This window comes from Podarcis raffonei, chromosome 4, assembly GCF_027172205.1.
Source record: "Podarcis raffonei isolate rPodRaf1 chromosome 4, rPodRaf1.pri, whole genome shotgun sequence".
Classification (NCBI taxonomy): Eukaryota; Metazoa; Chordata; class Lepidosauria; order Squamata; family Lacertidae; genus Podarcis; species Podarcis raffonei.
This window is the reverse complement of record NC_070605.1, coordinates 62,305,728-62,330,950: the sequence shown is the minus strand read 5'-3', so window position 1 is coordinate 62,330,950 and position 25,223 is coordinate 62,305,728. Positions and strand designations below refer to the sequence as shown.

The 25,223-nt window shown below is 38.5% G+C and overlaps 1 protein-coding gene across 12 annotated transcripts in view; it reads right to left on the bottom strand.

Moving 5' to 3' along the window:
- Positions 1-25,223, bottom strand: part of DMD (dystrophin) — a 995,174-nt gene that overhangs the window by 216,098 nt on the left and 753,853 nt on the right. For all 12 annotated transcript variants that reach the window (XR_008330242.1, XR_008330243.1, XR_008330241.1 and 9 more), the window contains 2 exons: positions 24,092-24,246; positions 2,849-3,038 (listed from right to left, as the gene is read on the bottom strand). Coding sequence is in view for 9 of the 12 variants with exons in the window: in XM_053386964.1 (XP_053242939.1) it covers positions 2,849-3,038; positions 24,092-24,246 (345 nt within the window). In the remaining 3 variants the exon portion in view is untranslated. The remainder of the gene's footprint in view (positions 1-2,848; positions 3,039-24,091; positions 24,247-25,223) is intronic.

Here is a 25,223-nt window from a genome sequence, read left to right as displayed (position 1 = left end):
GGTTCCTTTCGCTGAAGCCAGCAGCGCCCCTTCAGCCAAGTGGGAGGAGAAATGGAAGGGGCTCCATTTCTCCTGCCGCTTCGCTGAAGGGGCGCTGAGCAGAGGGGGAGAATATTTTTTTCTTGTTCTCCCCCTCTAAAACAAGGTGCGTCCTACGGTCCGGTGCGTCCTATAGAGCAAAAAATAAAAATTATCTGTACACCTTCCCTGGTATTGACGTCAGACTGACCAGTCAGTAGTTACCTGGGTCTTCTTTTTCCCATTTTTGAAGATGAGGACAACATTTGTCCACCACCAGTCCGGGGGCGGAGGCAGTGGGGCGGGTGGCAGTGGCACTTCCTGTTTGGCCTGAAGCGGCAAAATGGGACCCATGACTTTCAGAGGCAGTATGCCTCCCTGTAATAGTTGCTGGATATCACAGGATGCAAAAGTGCTCTTGTGCTTGGGTTCTGCTTATGGGTTTCCCTACAACCATCTGGCTGGCCACTGTGAGAACAGGATTGTCGGACCAGATGGGCCGTTAGAATAGTCCATCAAACTGTTCCTGTGTTATTATTTAGTGGGGGGGGGGAGAGAGATTACTAGATATTTTGCTGAACTTTGTCTTCTGCATATTATTACTATTAAACCAAAACCCAGAAGTTTTCACTTTGGGGTAAAGCACGTACTTCAGAATCTGAAGCACTTTCAGGGGTTTGTCTCAAATAATGATAGTTGTCGCATGCAAGCTTACTTCTTAAGTTTTAGAGAGCTATCAACAGCTAATTAAATTGATCTACAGGTTTAATATATAATGTTTACACTGGTAAAATAACAGGATAAATCTATGCCAATTTCAGAATTACATCTAATATCACAGATCTGGAAGGCAATGTCACATATAATTATTGCCACAAGCCCACATGGGTAATTAACACAGCGGAGATTTCACATCACCACAAGTACTAAAGCAGAAAATAAAGTTCATTACTTCCATTCCTTTAATATGGGTATGTATCAGTTCAGGCCTCATAGGGAGTCCATGATGTATTTAAATTAGACAATCAAACATAAAATGTGATTACACAACTCCTCTGATTAACGGTTAGTTATTTTGTGTGTGTGTGTGCGTGTGTGTGTGTGTGCATATATATATAGGAAATCTCCAGAAAGCACGGCAAAGATGTGAATCACTTCAACTTTTATGTTATTGTCAGCTCTGACAAATTATGCTTCCATACATATGGTATTTAAGACTGCATTTATAATGCAAAGACAATATAATTACATCAATATGCCAACAAAATGTGCAATAATATCATACTCCCTCATCCCCATTGTACATTGTAAATGAACATTTGATATATTGGTGGTCAGTATTTCACACCGTCAGAAAACGTAGCCTGTAAATATCTATATTTATACCCACCAAAGAGTGTCTGCCTCAAGCATATATCTAAGGGCATTAACATTTAGTGACAGACGGCCAGCTTTGGTTATATTTAGTGACAAGGCAGGGTACCTCATTTTTGCTGATCCCTCCTATTCAACACATCCCCCTATGGCTCCCAAAAACTTTCTCTTGGGGTTGAGGGACCCTATGGAATGGTATGGCATATGGTATAGAAGGCAGGAGGGGGGGATTAGTGAAAGCACTGGATACAACCATGAGTACATGTGGCTCTACATCAGGGAACATTAATAGGAACAGAATTACACTGTTAATTCAACCCTATTCCTAGAGTAACATCAATTTTGGTACGTAAATGGCTTGCAGAACTGCATTTGCACCTCCATTATAATTTCTAAAGGGGAAATTTTAGATGTAGGTACAGTCCCCTCATGAGAAAGATGTGTGAGTTCCCTCTAGGGTTATAGTAGATGAATACATGTAGGGGAACAAGGTAATGGCTTGTCAGATCACATGTTGGCACCATAACAAAGCTAGCAACCAAATAACTATAAAAGGTAGGGTTTTTTATTATTAAATAAAGCCATAAAAATTAATTCAGCAACAAATTAACTCATGTGGTCTTTACACAGTAGAGTTCTTAGGTTTAGAGTTAATTATGCATTCCCAACTGGTATCTAATAACACTGTAAAAATATTTTACACTATAGTGCTGTGCTCTGTATACACATCTTGGCTTGGCAAATCAGACACACATAGGCACATTATGATCAAAACCATGGACATTATGATGCATAATCATAACACAATGGAAATATAAGCTTGCTTGCAGTGCCACTTAAAATGTGGCAACTGAATATTTTATTAAAAGCTGGGTCTGAAAGAAACCCTGATATGAAGATGCCTTTGTTTTTTGTTTGCTTCTAGTGGGGGAAACAAATGTGTGCCCTAATTATCTATAACTAGTGAAAATTAAGACATTGTTTCAGTTTCATCTCATCGGCATGTACTAGACATAAGTCCTAATTTTCTCCAGTGACATAGAAAACTAAACTAGTTCAGCTAGGCAAACCAGAAACATCTAGACAGATTTTACATTACTGTAATAAGCACAAAAGATGTACAGCATGCTCATCTACGCCAAAGGTCTGTCAAGAATCTGTTTCAGTTATATGTGTGACATAGAAGCATCTGTTAGCAAATGTTATTTGCCTTCTCTCCCTGCAAACAGTACTTGAATTCTCAATATTCTGTTTATTTAAACATCAGACACTCCCTTAAAGAAGATTTAAATAAAAAGCATGTTCATTGTTCTCTTTGTTATTAATAAAACACACCTTTATTGCCATTAACACAGAGAAACACAATTTAAAAGTGAGCACATCCCTTTTCCGTAAGCTGAAAGGGCTCATTCCTCATAGTATAAAGGAATTCTATAATTCAAATCACTTGACTTACCTGCCACTGCTTCATGAGCTCCCGAACCCCTTGGGTATCCTCTAGTATTCTCTCTTTGTGTGTGGCATTTTGCAGAACATTGGCAGTGGTTTCTGCTTCTGTAAGCCAGGCGAGGAACTTTTCCAGATCCAGGTAGAATTGTTGTAGCAGCCTTAGGGCTGCTTCTAATGCGGCCTCTCGCTCACTAACTCTGTGAAAGCACAAATATAGTCAAATGCAGCGTAGTGATAGGAATCAGGACAGGGATAGTTTGTAGAGAGAGGGAAGCAGAAAGAGAGTGTGAGCAATTTTCAATAAATCTGTAAATAACACCAGAATAAAATGAGGGGGGATAAAAATGTTTGTGTTGTCTGCTTTTCTATGTCTATCAGTTAATGTTCATTTCTACCTATAGTAGAAAGAGCAAGGAAGAGGCTGAGAAGACAATTGGAATTGCTTCTATGGATATGAACACTGGTTGTACTTCATTTTTATTTTATTAAATTTATAAAAAGAGCTCCTTAATCAAAACTCTCCCCCTAAAATCTTCTCTATAAGATGATTGTCAGGTGCCACAAAAAATATTTCTTGACCACTAATCAGGAACTATAATTTACCATAAATACTGGTATATCTAAGTTGCAAGGCTAGAGGTCCCATATATCACTTTGAATATATATTGTTTCTATCTGTCCTTGCTATCTTTGCTATCCCAGCTATTGGTTTTTGATAAGGATAGTCTCAACCTAAAGTAACACTGGTTCCAATTGAAAAGTTAAGCACCTTCTAAAAATCCTTCAAGTTGATACTCACGGTATTTAAAAATGCATAATTTGGGCCCTATTAAATGAAGAAGCAATTAAAGACCTCAGCTTTTAGATAAATGAGCATTTCTGAGAGAACTCTTGTGGGGGTTTTTCTACCTTTGCTCAATCCCTAAATGTACTATTCATGAAAGCAATTGTACTAGATTTGGCTTTAACACATGTACTTCTGTAACATATGTTTCTCTTATTCATGTATCATGTAGTCAAGAACTACATTCAAAAGCTAGATTTGTAAAGCAGACTGCCTGACACACTGTACATTAATGTGTGAAGGTCAATAATCATGCAAAACTGGCTGTGGCTTTATCACCCGCGGAACATATTAGGCCATTAACAACTCCTGTAGAGCTGAAGCAGCAAGGCTCAAGAAATGAGTGGTTTATTCATCATAAGGTGAATTTTTGCTGAACACAGTCTAACGCAGTACAGTTTCTGCTCTGAGAATGGATAACAGCATTATAGGTTGTTCTTATCCTGTTAACATTAAGCATGTGGAACACTTGCAGAGAACTATCAAACAGCCATTGTCCCCAAAATATACATTAACACCTTCAACTATATATATAAATGCTCTGAATTTTGAATGTACAAGAAGTCAAGCCACATTCAATGTACAATTGAAAAGAATATGAGTAGCACCTTGTTCCAATAATCACAAGGCAAGTATAAAAGGAAAGCAACAGAATTCAGCCTGAATCTCTTCCTCCATTCCCCAAGTTGAAGCTCACCATCTGAATATGATTGCCAAGTTACTTTCCCATCCTACTTACATTGAGTACAGTATATCTTTATTAGCTGGCACTACATTAACAGTTTTTCCTTCTCCGGAGCAGGACTCTCAGCTATTAATTTATTTTCACTTCCTAAATGAAGACATTGTTGACATTTCTGCCTTTATTTTTCCTGAACATTTGGAATCTGGGTTTCAAGAGACTGGGGGGGGGGGGAATACAGCACTATAAACTACTACTCTTTGTTCCTCCTCCTTAAATTAATTAGTATAAATTTGAATTAGAGCTTAGTCTGGAAACTGTACCAGAGCAGCCTTGGAACATGTGATGTACAATAGTGCCAATGAAAAGAATACCTTTCTCCTGCCACTAACTAACCCTAACTGGGCTAATGAATGGAACAAGTAGTATTTCAGAGAAAGCCACCCTGTAGGTCCTGGCTTTCTACCTCCTACCTGGCAATCTAAAAGTGTCTTCTCTAGGACCACAGACTGCATTTTCACATGTCATTAGTGTCGTGCAGCATTCACAACAACCACTGACTCCTCCCCAGCACAATTTAGATGACATGTGACATCTGCAACCTTTGCACCAGACAGTCAAGTCAACATGTAATTTGCATGTCCTTCATAAGCCCATCGACATAGATGTCACTAAATACAGAATCAACCACTACCAGTACCCCCAGCCCACCCCCAGGAGGATTATACTCAGTGCAAAAGGATATCCGCTTGCCTCGTCACACCCCAAAGAATGGCTCCATTTTAAAGGATCATTTCCCTCCTCCTCAGAGTAATGCTCTCCTCCAAGATTCTCACTTGTCTACATGTGATTACATGTTTTTCGAACTGCTGCTACTTCTAAACTATGCCGCAACCACAGTATGCTCAGAACTATTCTGGTAGTTTACAAAGGTTTACATGAAGGAGGCGGCTGGGTATACAAAGAAGGGGAGGCTGTACCAGACAAAGAGAACAGCATGACAGAAGGCATGACATTTTGAGAGGAGGGGTTATCTTTGGTTCGTACACCCTCCCCCAAAGCCTTGACACTTACAGTGCTTTTTTTATTGGGGGGGAGATACGCAGGGGTTTGCATATCCCTAAACATTTTGTGAATCTTTGTACTTCTGTCCATTTACTGTATTTATTTTCCCCAATTTGAACTATAAAATGGTGATTTTCTTGAGTCAAAATGAGAATACCTCTAAACATTTTTTAAAGAAAAAAGCACTGATTAAAGTCATTCATTTTTTTAAAAGGTATACATTTCACATTTAAATCTTTCTTTTTCCAGTATTAACAGTTTCAACCTTGTAATATATTATGTATTTATATATAATTTATGAAGACCATTGCTATCAAAATTTTTACATGATCCAAGATAAGAGGGGCTGTTTGGAGGTAGGAAATGCTAAAGTTTTCTCCACAGATAAAACAACTTGAAATAACAAGATATATTAACATCTTAGTAAGAATAATGCATTTTAATTAAGAAAACAAGTTTCAGACAAAGAGGCTTATGGGTTAATCCTTCTTTTCATTTTTCTTATTATGAACTTTAAGAAAATTAAAAAGGGATACAGTCTGTCACTGCAAAAGGAAGCTTCTTAATTAGTATAATATTAAAAGAAACACGATAGCTTCCTTAAATTGCAACAATGTAACAACAGATTTTGGCACATACCTGACTAGCTATTGAGGAATATTTTCTAAGTTTATGAATGGTGAGCACAAACATAATATCTGAATTATAGATGAAGAGTAATCAAATATTTTGCATACTCATAACAAAATTACATTCAGTATACTCACATACGTTGAAAAATGATATCACAATATGTAAGAAAAACAATCTTACACTAAATTAAAACAATACTGAGGTAGGAATGCAAGCTGAATAAGAATTTCAACTACTGTTGTTGCGAGACCTTGAAATGGATAGCAGTTTTGGGTGCCAGCCCTTTACATCTTGAATGACAAGAGCAATCCAATAATGTGAATAAAAAAGGATAGCAATATATCAGGACATATTTTATGGTCTGGAAGATCAGACAGTGCTTTGCATAAATCTTATTTTCCCACCAGAAACAAAGTGGCTATTCTTTATTGAGATGTGGGGAACATTGCAGATACACAAAGATAAAATCTTTGTATCAGTTTTAAAAGCAGAAAATAAAAATAAATAGATGCCTAACTGATTAAAATAACCAAACCCCAAATCCTTGTCACTGACTTTGGACTGCTCCCATTGAATAATCAGTTGTTGTTTTTAAGAAAGAAGTTTACTTTGAGGTTAGCGTCACTGACAGTTAATTAAATCTTACAGAAATAGACACTGGAAAAAACTGCAGATGAGACGGGGGAAATAAGACAAAATTACACTCAGAGTAGAATCACTGAAATTAATTAATGTAAGTTACTTGTGTATGACTACTGGATAAATTTAAAAGGGTTTCCTAGACTGGAGGCATCCGTTCCAGAAACCCAAAAGAAAAGTTTGCGGGTTCCAAGTGAAAATATAGACCTTTTTTGAAACACAAATGTGCATAGGGACAACCTCAAAAATAATGAGGCTGCAAAGAACCACATTCAAAGCAATGTTTTTTATACACTTCCAGATTAAGCGCGTGATTTCTATTCACCAATAAAAGATTTACAACAATCTTAACAATTGTAACCCAATGTCATCATCCTGAACCAATCAAAATCATTTGGCTCTTCAGATCAGCCTTCATCATAATATTATGTGATTACATATACCGTATTGGCCCAAATATAAGCCGCACCTTTAAAATTGATGGGTGGGTGGGGAGAAAAAAAGAAAAAATACCTGAATAAAAGCTGCTCCATTGCCGCTCCATTCCTTGCTGCTCCTGGCTACATACTGGGGGGGGGGTGGAGAGCCGTGCTGTATTGCCGATGGCCTTTCCCCTTCCTTGCTCTCTCCCTTCCCAGCTTTGGGGGAGAGGACGGGGGGACTACGCATAAGGCTGGCGCCGCTTTGCCACACTCCTGGCACTATTTGCCCTGCGCACCTGGCTGCATACCATAAGGTTGCAAATATAAGCCACACTTTAACTTTTCACGGCTGGAATTTGGAGGAAAAGTGAGGCTTATATTCAGGCCAATACGGTAATCATTTTTCAATGTCTTTCTTTATTAAGACTTGGACTACGGTAATTTTCCTTTTCATTAAATGTCTTCCAATATCCTCTTTCATCTGTCTACAAAACAATTCAGGATTAATCACAACTGCAATGCCTAGCTAATTCTCTTTTCATGCATACAATGACCACCATAGATTCTAACTGTTTATTCTTTTCAGTGTTCCAGAACAACCATTCAGTACATACAGTACCTAAAAGCAGCTAGTTCCGTACTGTAAAAGGTAGGCAGGCATAGGGCTTTTCAGTTTAGCTAGGCTATAGGTTGAAACGAGAATGGAATCATATAACCTCAGCCCAAAATTGGAAGCAGGAGAAGATACCAACAAAAGAAGAATGGATAATTAAGATGATGGACTATGCTGAAATGGCAAAGATGACCGCGAAGATCAGAGATCAAGATGAGAAAAAGTTTGAGCAGGAATGGAAGAAATTTATAGACTATTTAAAAGACCACTGTAAATATATTAAAACGTTAGCAGGTTTGATATAACATTTATGTAATTAAATAATTGGAAATTACAATACACAAGAGGGAAAACAAAGAGTTTGGAAATAAAATGAGATGCAAGAAATTATGTGGGAAAAGATTGGAATCCAGGGGTGGGGTGGGGCGGGGGATATTGTTTCTTTTTTGGAAAAGCACTGAATTTATGAATTATTGTGATTGTAAAATTGTAAAATAAAATATTTTTAAAAAGGAATCACATAGCCTCTAACATTTCTTTGATAAAAACAGGGACTTCCTGTTCCATCATCATCATCATTTTATTATTTATACGTCATCCATCTGACTGGGTTACCACAGCCACTCTAGGTGGCTTCCAACATATATAACATAATAAAACATTCAACATTAAAAACTTCCCTATACAGGGCTGCCTTCAGATGTCTTCTAAAGGTTGTATTGTTAATTATTTCCTTGGCTCACATCTCCAGCATTTCTCTGATGAAAATAGGGATGTCCTAAGGAAGAGCAGGACATTCTGAGATCAAATCAGAAACCAGGATGGCTTCTGTAAATCCAGAAATGTCCCTGGAAAATAGGGGCACTTGGAGGGTCTGGCAGTCATCAAAATAATACAGCTTTATGAAATTATTATTTTCTCCATCGTGGCTAACATTGGATATCATCCGTTGCGTTGTAGCAACAGTGGAACAATCTGACTCTCTGTTTGCTAAGTAGGAACCATTTAGTGTTACAAAATATTTGGAAAATCCAAAGCCTGCCTTTGGAGGGGAGTATCTTCTCATGGTGTCAGTCCTTTGGAGAAGGAATGCAGCAACCCCTACAGTTTGGAAGCAGTGTGTATACAGTACTCCTGAACCCAAGTGCTACAAAACTTCTGTAAAGCTGCTTGTACTCAGTAGCCAGCCCAGTTCCAAAGGGAAGGAGGGAGCCAGACAAAGGTATCTAGGTGGGGCAGAAGCATAATCAAGCTGAGGTCAATTCCAAAAAGGTGGTGTTTTATCAAAATGAACTATTAACAGAAGTAATAAGAGAAGGAGAAGTGGTGAATAAATCTCCCATCCCAATTCCCAGAACATGCCAAGTTCCAGAGCTTGAGACTGAGAGCTTCATTGGCAACATATAAACTGGAGGGCATGTTTATATAAAAATTATTTAATGCAATGTGCATAAACATTAGCAATTCTAAGGTGTTTCATCTTCGGAGGAAGAAAACGCTGGCCTATTAAGAAGAGAGGGTTTGTATTCTTTGCTGCATCCAAAAGCACAACCCCTTTGAGATTTTATAGCAGTCAACAGTGCTGTCAAAATGTGTATATTAATTACTTGGTTAAAATTCATTTAAGATAAAATCCTGGCTACCAAAGGCACTTAAGTGTAAACTGATTATCAAAATAATTAGGTTTTAAAGGCACCTGCTTTCTTACTCTTAATTACTGCAGAAACAACTAAATTTAATAAGAGTGAAATGCACGGATAACATTACATGAGACCAATTAAGACTCACAGTATTAAACTGTTAGCAGTTTTCATTTAAAATTGCCTTCTCTAGAGACTCAGCTTGGTGGCCTTGTATTAGTATTCTTTACTATTATTCAAAAGAACAGGGCAGTTTCCAGCTTTCATTTTTTTTAAAAAAAGAATTGTTAGGATTCAAATGAAGGAACTATGCAACAATGAGTAGTAATAAAACTAAGACGACAATTTCAAATTAGTATTTGTAGGCACTCAGCCTTTCTCAACCTGTGGGTCCCCAGATGTTGTTGAACTACAACTCCCATCACCCCTAGCTAGCAAGGCCAGAGCTCAGGGATGATGGGAGTTGTAGTCCAACATCTGGGGACCCACAGGTTGAGAACCACTGTGACTATATAGAGACACTATGAATGAAAACATTATCAGAATATTGTTCAAAAGAAACTTGTTTGTTTAGAACTTCCTGCGCACCAGCCATGCTTTAGCTGTCCCACAAGTGCTGTCCCAAGACATTCTGCTGCCTGAGGTTGAGTCAAAATACCTCTTACACCCCCACTAGAGCATACTAACTGTTTAAAAAGTCTGCACCCTTTAGACATTAAATCCTGGTTTTGTCTATCCTCCCCTTATGGTGCTGGTTTGAAACAGGTTGTTTTAGCCTGCTGAATAGCAGGGCTGGGCCTGTTCCTAATCAATATATTCTTCACAGCATCATCTTTGAGCAAAGAGTCAGGTATGCAATGCATACTCATGCTCTCCAAGAGATTAAACTAGAGATGTTATTCTCAAATCACATACTTTCAGCATTGCACACTGGCTGTGTTCAGACACCCCACTAAAGCATGGCTTAGTATAACCTTAACAAGTTTAACTTCATCCTGAGTTCTTATGAACTCCCTGACCTTTCATTCTCCCACACTGCCTGGTGGAGGAGTTCAGGTGCATTTGCTTTTAACATAGCTCTGTTTTGGTGTGTTAACATTAACAATATTTAAAACAAGTCAATTTGTGCTAGGGTAGGGTTACCCCTTTTCCCAGGCTGCTTTTCCTATTGAAATCAAGCTCCCTGTGTTTTTTGCCCTGCAGTCAAAATCTGCAACTACCCGCATGATAGTTATATATTTTGTTATGCAGGACAGTTGGGAGTTAACAGGATAGTGGTAAAGGGTGACAAGATTAGCTTCCTTCCTCAATGCCATGGAGCCCATTTGCAAGAGATCCTATCCACAGATCTTGTTCATTAAATCTAGTGTGGAATTTTGTGTTCATGTGCAAGCCTTTACGAATATGAGAAGCAGAGACAGCTTGTAACCACTGAGAGATTTGACTCCTAGAAACCCCAAGCAGGTTTATACTTTTGTGATTTCCACGATCCCTCTGTAATTTGGTTGTTTATCCTGAAAGTCTATTTCTATGTGACTATATTGGAAGGGACTGCAGTTGAAGGCTGAAATAAAGGCATTCTAAGTATTATTTAGTTTTGAGTTGTTTTGTATGTTTATGAAAACTTAAGTTTTTCTTTTTTCCTTTTATTCATGTAAAGTTATTTTACATTGGTTTTGTATGAATAAAAAATTTAAAATTAAAAATAAATAAAAAATAAATAAAGGCACAGGCATATATAAATGTGTTAAACTGGGGCGGGGCACTTTATTTAGCTTTAAACCAAACCTGCAGAGAAAAACACAGTCATGGGAAATGCTGTAAAAAAGCAGGCTAAGCCTGCAGTGGTACCACTCCCCTGCTAGCAGCCCTGAAGGTGAATAGGGAGGCTTTCCCACATGACCAACCCTGGGGCACCAGAATTCTTGGGTGGGTGGGGCAAGTTGGTCTCACCAAAGCCCCACAGCCCTGAGCTGCAGTTCAGAGAAGCAGGAAAGGAGAGCGGGGTGCCGACTTAACTAAGTCAGAGGCCTCACCTCTCCAAGTGCAGTGACAGACTATGTACAACATAGGCATGCTTGCCTACATCCCTCATGGTGGCCATGAACTTAGTTTGGGCTACAAACACAGCCCAAAGCAAGTGCATGTGAAAGTCTGTGTGAAAACTGTGAACTTACTGTGTGAATCAACCTTCAGTGTAATGTTCTTGTCCTCTCCTTATGGTGCACTGTTGCCTGTGTTATACAGCTTGGTATTTGTTGGAGCATGTTCCACCAAACATCTTAGGTTTTTTGTGACTATGATTGCCATAACAGTTTGTTAGGTTTTTACAACTTCCATGTCTGGAATGATTGTTATGATTGTTCTTTGTATTTTAATATATAAGATTTTAATATGTATGCAGATATTTTGGTATGTTTTTCTAAATAAAAAGATGGTTCAATGAATTGTTTATTGAAACAATTGTTTATTGAAATGTAGTTACTGAAATGCTTAGGTGTGCGTATTGTGCTTATTTTTTATTTATCCTGTATAATGGAAGCCACTTATTTCCTTTGTGGAAAGGCAGCATATAAAGTTTAGTTCAATCTCCGTTTCTGTTCAGTAACTAAAAAAAAGACCCAAGTGAATGGTTATCCAATGCATTAAAAAGAAAGAAAGAAATTAAGCTGTTAACTTACAGGAAGTAAAATGCTGTATAAAAATAAGTAACAACACCACAATTTCTTCCTCAGGATAAGTTAGTTTCCTTTTGTACCCAGCTTTGGCTACTACAGAATAAGAGACCACATATTACATGAAATCATGCATTTTTAAAAGTAACTAAGTCTCTTGTCAGTTCAAGGCTTGCATTCTTGATTGCATTTGACATAATAATCATTATCATATCGCCAGACTGAAATCATGCTGACAGTACTGAAGTCAGGGCTGCTTCTTCCAATTAACCGAGAATTACAGATTTTCTCGTCTTCCAGGACGTAAGTTTACATTTACAATTCCACCGAGGTGAACAATGTGATGTGATAGATGAAGCAATTTAACGTGCAAACTTAAACAATAACTATTTCCACCCATGTTTACCCTCAGCAGGTAAATATGGTTTGGAAGAAAGCCAGAAGGCAGGCACACTGGCCACACACCTCTAGTCAGTGTGCACATGTATGTTCTTACATGTACCCCACTCTGAAGTGGTGAAAGTTCCAGGGCAGTGTTTACCAGGGTTTGGCTTCCTTTTGAAGGCAGACTGCAGGTTACAAGTTTCAGCAGGTCTACAAAAGTTGAGAATTCAAGGCTAAGCACAAGCTGAGATACTGATCCAATAATACACACACACCCTGCAGCTTCCTTTTGAAGTATGGCAGACACTTGTGCAGCAAGCATCATGTGTCTGGGACTGGGCAATCAAATGGGCATTCATCTGAGTAGGCTGGCTATGCAAAGATTGTTTGTACCACTGCTGCCAGTGACACATCCTTAGAGAGACGGGTGGAGTCAGAGCCTTCTTGGCATCAGGCTTACTCTTAGACCTCTCCTCTGAAGGGGGAAGGCTCCTTTGTGACCAGAGGTGGTGTCAGAGGTGTCTCTAAGGCTGGAAAAACCGAACTAGAGGTGCTAAGTGTCATAGAGGTGGGATGCTCATCTGACAGCCTGTTCTGCCCCTCCCCAGGGTCCTCTACCTCTGACTCTCTGAGCTCCTCCCATTCTATATCCAGATCTGACAGTCCCTCCAATACAACCTCTACAAGGTTCATGGCAATGTAGGAGATAGTCAGGTAAGTGGGACAATCCTGGTTCCTGGAAACTAAACCCCTGTTGGTTTCTCATCTTTAATAGCTACTGTCCACACTGTCCATTTTCTTCCTTCACATCAAAGAATACTTTATTTTAGAAAATGAAGGTTTAAGGTTCTCAGAATTGTGGATGTTAGACAAAAGTTTTAAAGGGGTTCTCTGGTGGAATAATACCACGAAATACGTCTCTTGTATTCACCCTCAGTTTGTTTTCAGCACATGGAAGAAAACTACAGAATCCCTGTAAATTAGCACATAGTTGTGAAATGTGGAAGGACTGGGAAACTGGGCATAAACTCAGGAACAAAATAAAATCATTAAGTACAGCTGTCACTGCTGGAAACTGCCAGATCTTGATGTAGACAGGGGTTTTTTTCTTGTTGCCACGAGAAAGTTAAAAACTAATAAGCCATGGAGAATTATTGCATACTCTAATTTTCCTGAACAAATTGCAAAATAGCTGTCTTGAAAAATGGTAGGGCACAGTTACTTGTAGGTATGCTAGATCATAAATTTCTTCACCAAGTTTCATTTGGGAAAATGCTATGCTGGAGTTGGTAGTAGTAAGTAGCAATGATATGACAAATAAAACATTCATTAGAAAAATCCCTGATCAAGTAAACGGATAGTTATTCATTTTAATGTAAAATGAGGAGAGAATGATGGAATATAATTAGTTTAGCTTAGAATCGCAAGGAGGAAGTAGGGAGACTTTAAATTCCTCTTGTCTATCACAGGAAAGTATTATTATAGTGGATAAAGGCTGGTTGTTCTTCTTGCCTACCATGGGGAAGAGAGACAAGAAATAATGTTTCAGATTGCAACTGTAATGATTTACGCTCAAAGTTAAGAATAACTCTTTGTTAGGCTTCAGTACTGTAACTAACTTCCTAAATGTGTGATAAAACATTTATCACTGCAGATCTTTAGGAATAGAGTACATAAGCATGTTGTTGCTTTCATTTGGATTCAGACCTTAAGAAGGAATGACTTTTGGATCATTTAAGTAACTTCCAATCATATATCCAAGTATGTGTAGATGAGGGTTTATTTCCCTTTACAAGAATAGCTTTGGATAAACTCCTGCTTTTGGCAGGGGATTGGCTTTATGATCTGCAGGCTCCCAGGATTTAATAGGATTTCAACTAGAAATGTAGCCAAATGTGACAGATTCTGAGGACACTAATAGCTCTGAGAGGGCGTTTGGACTAAGAACAGCACATCTGAATGCAAATGACAGTTGAAATTTATTTAATTCAACTGTGTATGAATTATCAGCAATGTGCATACCAAGGAAGGTAAAAATGTGGAAGTGAAGGTTGCAAACTGATTGATTTTCTTCTTCTTCAGGTGTTCCGCACACAATCAGCCATTCCTATTTCCCTGAGCCAATGTGGACAATACTCCATGTTGGCTGACCAGCTTGTCTATGGACTTTCTCCCAATGTGTTGCAGACAACATACTTGTAAAAGGCCCCTGACTGAGCAAACAGGTAGCCAATTCAGGGATTTCAGTCTAGTAGTTATTCTGTTGCTCTGCTCACATGATGAATGCTGGTGAGAGAACTGCTTCATTGCAGCATCTGTTTGAGAAGGCAGGTGTCAAGTGGAGAGCAAGCCGCAGTGAGGTGCTAGATAATAAATATATGTCCACCATGCGATCTGAGCAACCCTGCCTAAACTAGCTTGCTACCCTCAGGTACAATGAAGGATACTTTATGTTGCCAGTGTTTAAATAAGATTTAGTTGCCAGTTTGATATGCTTCACTATGTGGCATGGGAAGTGGCACCATCTTGTTTTTTGCCTACAACAGTAACCTGAAGAGTCTGTAACCCGAGACACCACTGTAAAAGTATGATCACTGTCAAGCAAGAGAATGTAGGAGGGAGGCATGGAGTGCTAAAAGTGAGCTGGAATTCAGTGTTGCACAGAGTACCGTGGTAAACAGCCAGAGATTTACATTTTAAAAAGAGTAAGCAAAGATAAAGTAGTTCTACTGCATGCAAAGAATGGCAGGAAGACTAAAATCATTTAGGGTGCAATTCAATGTAGTGCTAAGAGACTTCTGCCAGTGCATTTCTGCTTGCCTGGCTAAATTATCTCCCGTACCTTTACACAACTTATGTGTGCAACTCAAAGCATGACTTTGTTGTAGCACCCTTTGAAATCTGCAACTCTGGGGCCTTGTTTTTAAAGGGTAGAAAACAACAACAACAAATTGACTTCAGCTAAACTTCTGACCTTCTATCCTTTTATAAGATTAAGATCAACCCAAATAATTGTTCTTGGAACTCTTTATGTGGATGCCACAGAGTGCCATTTAAAAATCTTTTACAAGTTGCTTGCTCTAAAGTTGAGCAGTGTCACTTGAATGCTTTATAATACTGTATAGAACTTTCCTTCTCTGTATCCTTCATTCCATGGACTGCTATTATTATTATGTTTGAATGTGTTCCACTGCACCAAGTATTTTATATTCTAGATGTCCACCACCAGTTTCTGAATGCTAATCAGTCCATATGCTATAAAATTTTACATGCAATATGGTAGTATTGCTAAGGGAAATCTGAGTTATTCACTGTGTTGTTTCTCCCGTGAAAATCTAACAGATCAGTTTAAACCTTGGCAAAGACAAACAGCAATCCAGCATTGTGTTTCAGCTAAGTACACAGTAAAATAAAAATAAAAGGTAAGTCAGAAAATGAAAAGCAAACAGATATACCTCAAACCAACAAATTTATCAGGAAGCCAAGATGACAATAAGCATTTAGTTATGTCAGATCCAGGGAACATTCATATCTGAATACAGTACTCAGCTGAGACTTGGATCCTGTGAAATCCTTTGCTTCTTCTGGTGCTTGAGTGATGAGAAAGGAAGGTGGTTTAATTTAAGGAAGCTGGAAGTCAAAAAATGTTGTACTGTACTGAATCTCATATGGGGGTAGGGGGCTTCATTCTTATTTCTAAAAAGGAAGAATAGGACTCTTTATTGAGATTTGCAAGTCTGCATAGACCACTGCACCTTTTACCCTCAGTTTGAGACAGTCTTATATGAGACGTTTTTGTGATAAAAAGACAGATATCACCTCATATTATCCCAAATGTCACCTGATAATAGAGCCTTCAAAAAGAAAACAACTAGTTATAATCTTTTTACAATTAGGAACACCTACAGAGCAAACTCATATGAGTCTACTCAGAAGTATGCCCCGCTTAGCTCAATGAGACATACTCCCAGCAAAGGGTGTATATGTTTGCAGCTCAAGGTAATATTTCAGACAAAAATGACATTAGCAAGGTTGCTTCAAAATGAGGACAAATGATATTTCAGCTATCACAGGCAGTGAAAATTGACAATTCCCAGAAGCAATATGCCTCTGAAGGCGAGTTGCTGGAAATCACAAGTGGGGAAAGTGCAGCTGTACTGCTGTGCTGCTTGCTGTCTTCCTATAGGCATCCGGCTGAACACTGTGCAAACAGGATGGTGGACTAGATGGGCCTTTGGTCTAATCCAGCTGCACCCTTCTTATGTAGTGCCCTCACTCAAAGCATTTCCTTCTTATTGGTCGATGTGGTGTTTGCCTATTCCTTGAGATTTTGTTTGTAAAGGGGGATGGAAGTGGTTAATGTAGATCGACCAATGAGAAATCTCAGAGGTGGAGCCTACGTGGTTTTGAGGCTCAGCCCAGGGGTTTTACCATTGGGAGATAGAGAAGTCAGAGTTAGACAGAGCCAGTAAAAGACGAACATAGCGGTTGTGACAGCTAGAGTGAGAGACAGGGATAGAACTGAGAGAGAAGAGTGTGACTGTAAGATAGTGCCACATTTTGTTAAGGGCGTGCATTTGAGGAACCATTCTGAATATATTTAAAACTTGTTTGTTCTTCAATAAACTTTAATCTTCGTTGTTGACTTTACAACCTGGCTGAGACTCAGTATTTCACCAGAAGAAACCTGGTTGGTGGCAGCGGAAGAATAAAGCAGTGGTGTACAGGTCAATAGTCTGTGAAACGACTGGGGGCTCAAAACAAATGCCACAAAATTGGTGGCAGAGGTGGGATAAATACGCCCATGAGGGGAAAGGTAGATTTAGGGATGCCCACCTTTATCCTGGGTGAGAAGACATACTGGTGTAGTTGTGGAAAACCCAGTGTGTGAAGTGAGGCCAAAGTAATAAACTGAAGAGAGAACTTGAAGCTATTCTGGCAGAGGTTTAGACTTGTGGTTGGATGAAGTGAGCTCACAGGGTCAGTGTGAAGACCCAGTGCAGGACTTCTGGGGCAGAGTCTGAAAGGAAACCTAGCCAGAGGGAATAGCAGTGGGTTTAAAAAATAATAATTCTCCTATCTGACCCTGTTTTGCTGTCAAATCACACTCACTCAAAATGCCACCCAAAAAAGCCTAGAAATCCTGTTAGGGAAACACCATATGAAAGCTCTGAATGGGGGGCAGGGGGGGGGAATGGGAATCCTCAGGAAGAGGGACAGATTTTAGAAGAAATATTAGAAATTCCCTCTGAGGCAGTAGAGCCTAAACTCTCTTTAGAATTTGAAAAATGGAAATTGGAACAGGAATACAAATTTAAATTAGAAAGAGAGACCATTAAAGCTGAACAAGAACCATCTGAGGGAAAAAGAGATGCAATTCCAGTTAGAAATGCGGAGACTGGAACTGGCAGCTGGGGAAAACCAAAATAATAATAATAGTGCAAATGACCAAAGCCAGTTTAGGGTAGATCTCAAGCATTTCCCTGAATTCAAAGAGAAAGATAATTCAGAGGCTTTCCTCATCTCGTTTGAAAGACCATGCAATGATTTCCAAGTAAAGGATGAGGAAAAAATGGTAATATTAAGGGCTAGAATTACCGGAACCTTAGCAGAAATATATGCACAAATTCCAGAAGACCAGTCCAGAAACTTTGACATGTTTAAACAATTAATCTATACACTATTTGGAATCACCTCAGAGCAGCTAAGGGAAAGTTCAGAAGGGTGACAAAGCTAAGAGAAGAAACATATGCTCAACTTGGAGCCAAAATTTCTAATTTCCTCACAAAGTGGTTAGAGCAAGAGGGTGCAGATTCAGTCCAGAAAATCAAGGAAGTTGTGGTACTAGAGCAATTTTATGTGGCCATAAATAGGGAACTGAAGTATCTGGTGAAAGAGCGACATCCCAAAACTATAGAGGAGGCAGCAACGTTAGCTGACTAAATTAATGAAATTAGAGACCATGGATTTGATGGTCCGAAATCTCAATAAGAGAAGGAGGGCCATAGCTTAGTCCTTAGTCCAAATAGATTGGAATATCATGTGTGAACTACATTCTAACAATATTGTCCGTGCTACTGCATATTGGAGATATGGTTTATTTAATCCTATCCTTTGTTTCTTGTTCCTTAACCAGTTGCTGATCCACAAGAGGACCTTTCCTGTTATCTCATCACTGCTAAGCTGAACTCAAGGAGTCATTGGTGAGGCTCTAGGCTGCTCACAATTCCTTTGGGCATACATTATAGCTCAATCCTTTATATGTTTACTCAAGTGGGGCTTACTCACATGTAATATGAAGAATAAAATTCAGTTTCATGATTCTTATCTATTTTTCTTGTGTACATTATTATGAGATATGGGGAAGGGGCAGTAGAATGGCAAATGCAATTCAGTGTAAGCAAATGTAACTTGATGAGCAAGATTTGCTAATTACAACACCACATTTTCTCGAAGCAAGGCAGTATATATTAGCACCTATACATTCTATTATGAATGTATATTTTCCGTGTGAATTCCATACTGGGGCACTTGCCATACTGGTAGATATATGAATTAGATTAAAATGACAGAACTTTTAGACCTTACCCTGGATTCAGCATATTGAAATGTCCTAGACCTAGTCACTGGCTGAGCTGTTGAGTTGCAATGTAATGCTCACAATTTTATTAGGATTCTGTTGTTAACTATCAGCAGAAAGTACCTAGGAACACAATGGCCCATGTACAATTTATGAGAATGGGTGCAAAGAAGAAAGCAGCCTGCATTTATAACAAATATTCTGATGACTTTTCACAAGCCTCCACATGTATTACTTGTTTTAAAAGCTAACAGCTATAAGATACAATAAAATGTTGTAGGGGCCAGTAGCCTTTAAGTATATATTGAAAAGCCTGGCTTAAGATACACATGTTTTTGCTTTCTGTATCATACTAATTCTTAAACAAGAATGTAGCAGTAGAAAGAATTAGTGCTTAAAACTAGAAAGAGGCCAAGGGAGTAGAAAACTAAACAATCCTGCAGTAATAATTTTACATCCAGGATATTCTGCCTTTTGTTCCCTTCCTTCTAGTCTTTTCCCTCCTCTTAGTCCAGCTGGTTGATATGCTGTTACTAATTCAAGCAGCACAGACCACATAGTCCCCTGCTACGTGTGTTTAACACAAAATACAGTTATTTTGGTGATAGTAAATGCTTCAAAAAGGAAGATGAAGACACATGTTTACAAGTAATCCTGGCTTTTGCCCAAGTAATTAGAGTATGTGCCTCTAGTGCATCTTTCTAGCTACTACAAAAATGAGCAAAAAGGGAAGCACCCATCAAACACTAACAAACTTGGCAATTACAGGAGTTAGAATGTCGTTTTCATTATGGTTCAGTGTTATAAAACAAAATGGTGGGGCAAGGGGTAAATACATAACAATCAATTGCAGATCTAGCTAAGCTAAACAAAATACAAGCTGGCAGATGTTCTCAGTCTGACCGAAACACTTTTGGCTGAACTATCAGCTGCAGGCAAAGTTTAATATTTTTTGTTTTTGGGTGGCTCCTTGTTTGTTCAACTGACGGTTTGTCAAGCGCGGCACACCTTACTGACACATCATGGCTGCAAGCTTGGTGTAAATTAATATAAAACATACTGGAAGTAAGACACTGAGGAATTTGCTAATGATTTCTAATAAATATGGGGGGTGGGAATGCAGCTTGCATTCCCCACATATTTTACTGCTTCATGGTCCCATTACTCCCCTAGATTTGAGAAAACACAATGTTGAAGTGATAGCAAAAGTCACAAGTGGCAGAATTCCCCTCATATGCAATTCACGCTTCCTTCTCCTCCACCCTATGTTCCTATTTCTCACTGTATATAGCATCTATAACCAACCCCATTTTTTGCTGCCTCCAGGTCTTTTCCCTATCTATAACCAGTCCAACAAAGCTCCTCCGGACTTTGGAACCAATGTAAGATCTTAATTGGTGACTTGAGACACCTTGTGGCTAGATGAGGGAGAATAAACTAGACTTAATCCAAACAAAACAGAGGTGCAGTTTGCAGGGAAAGATGGAGACTACAAATGGCCCTGAATGGAGTTGTGTTCCCCTGAAGGACTACATTTGCAACTTGGAAATGCTCATGCTCTCAAAGCTAACTGAGTAGCCCCAGTTGCGGCAGTGCTCAGGAGTGCTTTTTTCCAACTTTTTTACAGCTGGTTCACCAGTTACACTCCTATCTGGAGAAAACAGAACTTGTTTCACTGGAATGTGTAAGGGACATCCAGACTAGAGCATTGCAGCAAGTTCTATATAAGTCTGCTTTTGAAGATGGCTGCCCTGATATTGGTTGGGGCTGGGCAGCTGGAGTCTACATATGGATGTAAGTGGGGAGATTCCCTCTATATCCAAGTCAAATCTGTTTCCATGAAACTCAGGTTGAATTCTCATTTCCAAATTATTAGTGATGCTCTGCAGGCGATTCTCAACTTCTGGAATCACCATGCAAGTTCTCCAAGGTCTTTCTGAGTAACCAGATGTGCTTTACAAGTAACAACTCTACACAGTTTGTATCTACAGATTACAACATTTCCAACAAAACCAATATCAAGCTTGTGACTTCTGTACCACATCTATCCAACCACAAATTTTCTGGCGTAAATGCTTTATTCACACCATGCGATATACATTGAAAGCTGCGAAAGGGCAGCCAGGATTTCAATCAGTTAAATCAGCAGGCTTCGGTTGGCATACGTATATCAACCACAAATGGGAATTTTGTTTACAGAGCACAATTTGAGATCTCAACAGGATTTGTTAAAACCTGACGTACAATTAGATATAGTTAACAAACAGCCTGATCAAGTGAAGAAATTTAAATTTCTGGAATGATAAAGAGTGGTTGAGGATTTGTTTGTTTGTTTGTTTGTTTGTTTAAAAACTATATTCAGATCAAAAAGGGACAGCTTGCCCTTGTTGTAGTATATAGAAGCAATAAGAAATGGCTGCGGAGTACAATTCAAGCTGAAAGACAACATTCCTATGAAATCACTATAGCAGCTGATGAAGCTTAGAATGACCTCATGGAATAGCTGAAAGAATTGTCCACGGAATTGTCACTGCTACCACTAACTAGTAAATATAACAATGGAAGTTGAAGATGGAATGACACATTCATGTCCAGCTCACATTTCTAAACTCTCAGCTGCAAAGCTGCATTAGGAGGGGCTGCATTACAGGGGGAAAGCAGAGGGTGTGTGTTTAACCCTTGCCTTACCCATTGTTATTCCTCTACAACTAGCCAATAGCTCTTATAGCCCAAATGGAGGCTTCTGGCCATGTTTCTGGTGAAAAACACAAGTCTGGGGCCCCAGCAAGGGCAGAAAAACAGCAGGGGAAAAGTGGTATCCAAAGGAAGGATTACGTCTCCCTTTTCCCACTTGCTTATTTCTCCTATGCACATTTCCTACCCTCTTTGCAGCAGAAGGAGCAGCTGGTGCATCTAAATGCAGATTGATCAGTACTAAGTAGCTAGTCTCAGTTTTAGGAAATGACATGCTCATTAATGCTGGACATGTGGATAATAATTTCAATTATGAACCAACGTATTTTTCACATAACCTGAACCAACGGATGAACTAAAGCTATTTCAAAAGCTGAAAGACACTATACAGTACATATAAGGTAACCATCTGAAAAATTAAATCTTGTATTTGGTTTAGCAAATTCATTGTAAAGTAGTATAGGGTAGAATAATCCTCTTCTTGTTAAAAGTGATCTAATAACCTATCTGAGCATCGTAAGCTATACTTATAATAAGCAATGTTACAAATGCTGTTGGAATGTTTCAATATTTGGAGAGGGAGACTGGACTTAGGTACATTACATACCAAGCACTCATCCCCTCTAGTCGTGTTTGTAGCTCAAAAGAAAGAAGCAACGTGTGGGGGGTAAAAATACTACTGTACAGGACTACTATAAGGCTCCTCCCCATGCATGCCCCCACTCATCTCAAACCTGTTCTGGGTCCTCCCCACCAAGCAAATTAACAGGGCATAGGGGAAGGAGAAAAAGGAAAAGTCTCATTGCAGAAGTGAACCTCATTCTGCACTGACAACAACTTAGTTGAATCCTGCCCATTAGTATACCTATCTTGTAAAATCTTCAGACATTTGCTAATCAGAAGCAGTGTTGGGGTGGGTGGGGAGAGAGACAGCAACTGGAGAGAAGTGTGTCACCTAATGTGATTTGCTTTCTCAAGGATTACAATTTCCAGAGTTCTTTAGCTACTGGTTTCCAGAATTCCTAAGTGAACTTACACTGGTACTTTGGAAGAAGGAGCACTATCTAAAGATCATGTGCCATTTATTTATAATTAACCCTGTCTTACTGCCATATCTGGCTATCCTCCAACTTTTCAAAACAGAGATGGCCTAGGGAAGGGACATACTTGGGTCCAGGAAGATAATAACTGGAAATAAAGCCAGGAAAAGACATATGTTTTTTACTTCTAAGGAAGATGGCAAATTCTATCCTTCATTTATTTTTACTTTTGTGCTCAAGTTCCTCAAAGTGTACAACAATTTAACCCAGACATATAAGACACAAGGTTTAGCCTAATGATTATCTGTAATTTTAGTACAGAAAAGAAACACTTTTGGTAATAACAGCTGATTTAAATAATCCTCCCTATGCCAAGAAACTCTCTGATTATATTTTACATTTTACACTGTGCACTCTTCTGACCTTATTCATAAACTGTAATTAAACACAATTTAAAACCACATTCATTTTTGGATTTGATTATAAGCTATAAAGCCTAATGTTAGATATAAAGTCTAATGTTAGATACTAAACCAATCTAAGTGAACCAAACTTAATTTTTATGCATCTCATTGAGTGTACAACAATATGAAACAATGAATCTGAATTTTATTGCATTAATAAAACTAATTTTATTCTATGAATTTTCATATAGATTTTATAATGGGTGATTCATAGTTTAGAGGAAGGCTCTAAAATAGCTTTCAGAACTGAACAGGTATCGAAATAAATGATGAGAGACTACAAAAAGACAAAGCAAGCTTTAATCAAGAACCTAATCTAGGAAGAATTATTACTTACAGATTTTTCATATGGGGACCTGATAGAGCTTCATCTTCTAACCTTACATGACCCACACTTCAACAGAACAAGAGTGTCATTTCCATACTTAGTATATAGCACTGATAATAGCTGAACAGTGTAACAAAAATAATATAATTGCTCTAGATGGGGCTTCCTAGCAAGCATAATAATAGAAAGCAGGAAATCTGGCAGACCGGTTTGAGTTACAGATAGATACAACAACATGAAAGATTAGGCAGAAACTCAAACACACACAGGAACTCAAAAACTTACAGAAAATGATTAATCATATACTTAAACAACAACAATAAGCAAAATAGCTGATAAAAACCCATTCTTGACAATCTACCCCCTGAAAGAGACCCTCCCAAGTCACATAATTGGAAACAGTTGAAAATAACAGCAATAAATTGAGAACTGTTTCCTCCTTACCTGTTAAGTATTTCTTAATACTTTAATATTTATAATTTCTTAAGAAAAATATCCAACTACTTAGTTTTGTTTTACAAGAATGGTACTAGAAGTTGTGTCCTACCTCTTATTAATGGTGGCCCAAGCATCATTAATGTTATTAGTCATCAGTTCTACTTTTCTGGTGTCATCAGTTGAATAATCCCGGAGAAGCTTAAGTGCCAAATCATTTGCCACATCCACGTTTATATGCCACTGCCGTAGCTCCTTTGCAAATTGCTGGAAGAAGAGCAGAAATGCATATAAAACATATTACACATTGTTGAGGAACATTTAGAACCTTCCCAAGTTCAGGTAATACTTAAAAAATATTTGCTAGTTAGATACATGAAGTTTCTGGGTAAATAATATCCCTAATTCACTTCAACAAAACATGCTGTTCCATGCAGTGTTTTTTTTTTAAAAAAATAGTTTTAATTAAGATTTTTTTGTGCTATGAAACACACAAATAAGCAGAGAGAAGTACAACTGAGGTGAAAGAGAGGGGGGAGATTTGGGGAGGGAGAGAGACTGGGGTGTGGTTCTTTCATTCTATTGTCTTGTATTAGTGTAGGGGTTGTGTCAGGATAATGTGAATAGGTCCTATATCTATATCTACAGTATTTCTATTTCTATATTTATATCTATGAATTAGAAGTCCTTAGGATTGGGGGAGAGCCATTCATTCAATTGTAACTTTAAAACCCTTTAGGTAAAATCTGGTTTTAGGGTATCTAGAATTGTTTTGTCATGAGATGGAAGATTATAAATCTAGTAACAAAAGTGTAACAGAACTGTTCAAGAAAATGCAAGGTACGAGTATGCCAGGCTGTATTTTAATTGTCATTCATGGTTTCCCCAGAATAATTCTGGAAACTGCAGACTGGTGGTGCCAACAATTTTATGTTACAAAATGAAACCCACATTCTTGTCACAGAACTACAGCTCTCTGGTTTCCTGAGGAACACAAATGACCTTTCAACCAGTTTGAGAACCAAGCTACACATTACACGTAGTTCTGAAATTGTTTTTTACCCATTTTTTCCCCTGGGGAAAAGCACCCACAGCAATCTTGAGCTGAGGATGGGGTGAGAAAGGAAGGAAGGAAGGAAGGAAGGAAGGAAGGAAGGAAGGAAGATGCAGCTTTACTCATTCCCTGCCAGTTGTTTCTCCAGTCACAATTCCTCCTGCTCAGCCTGTTTTCTCATGCAAGTGTG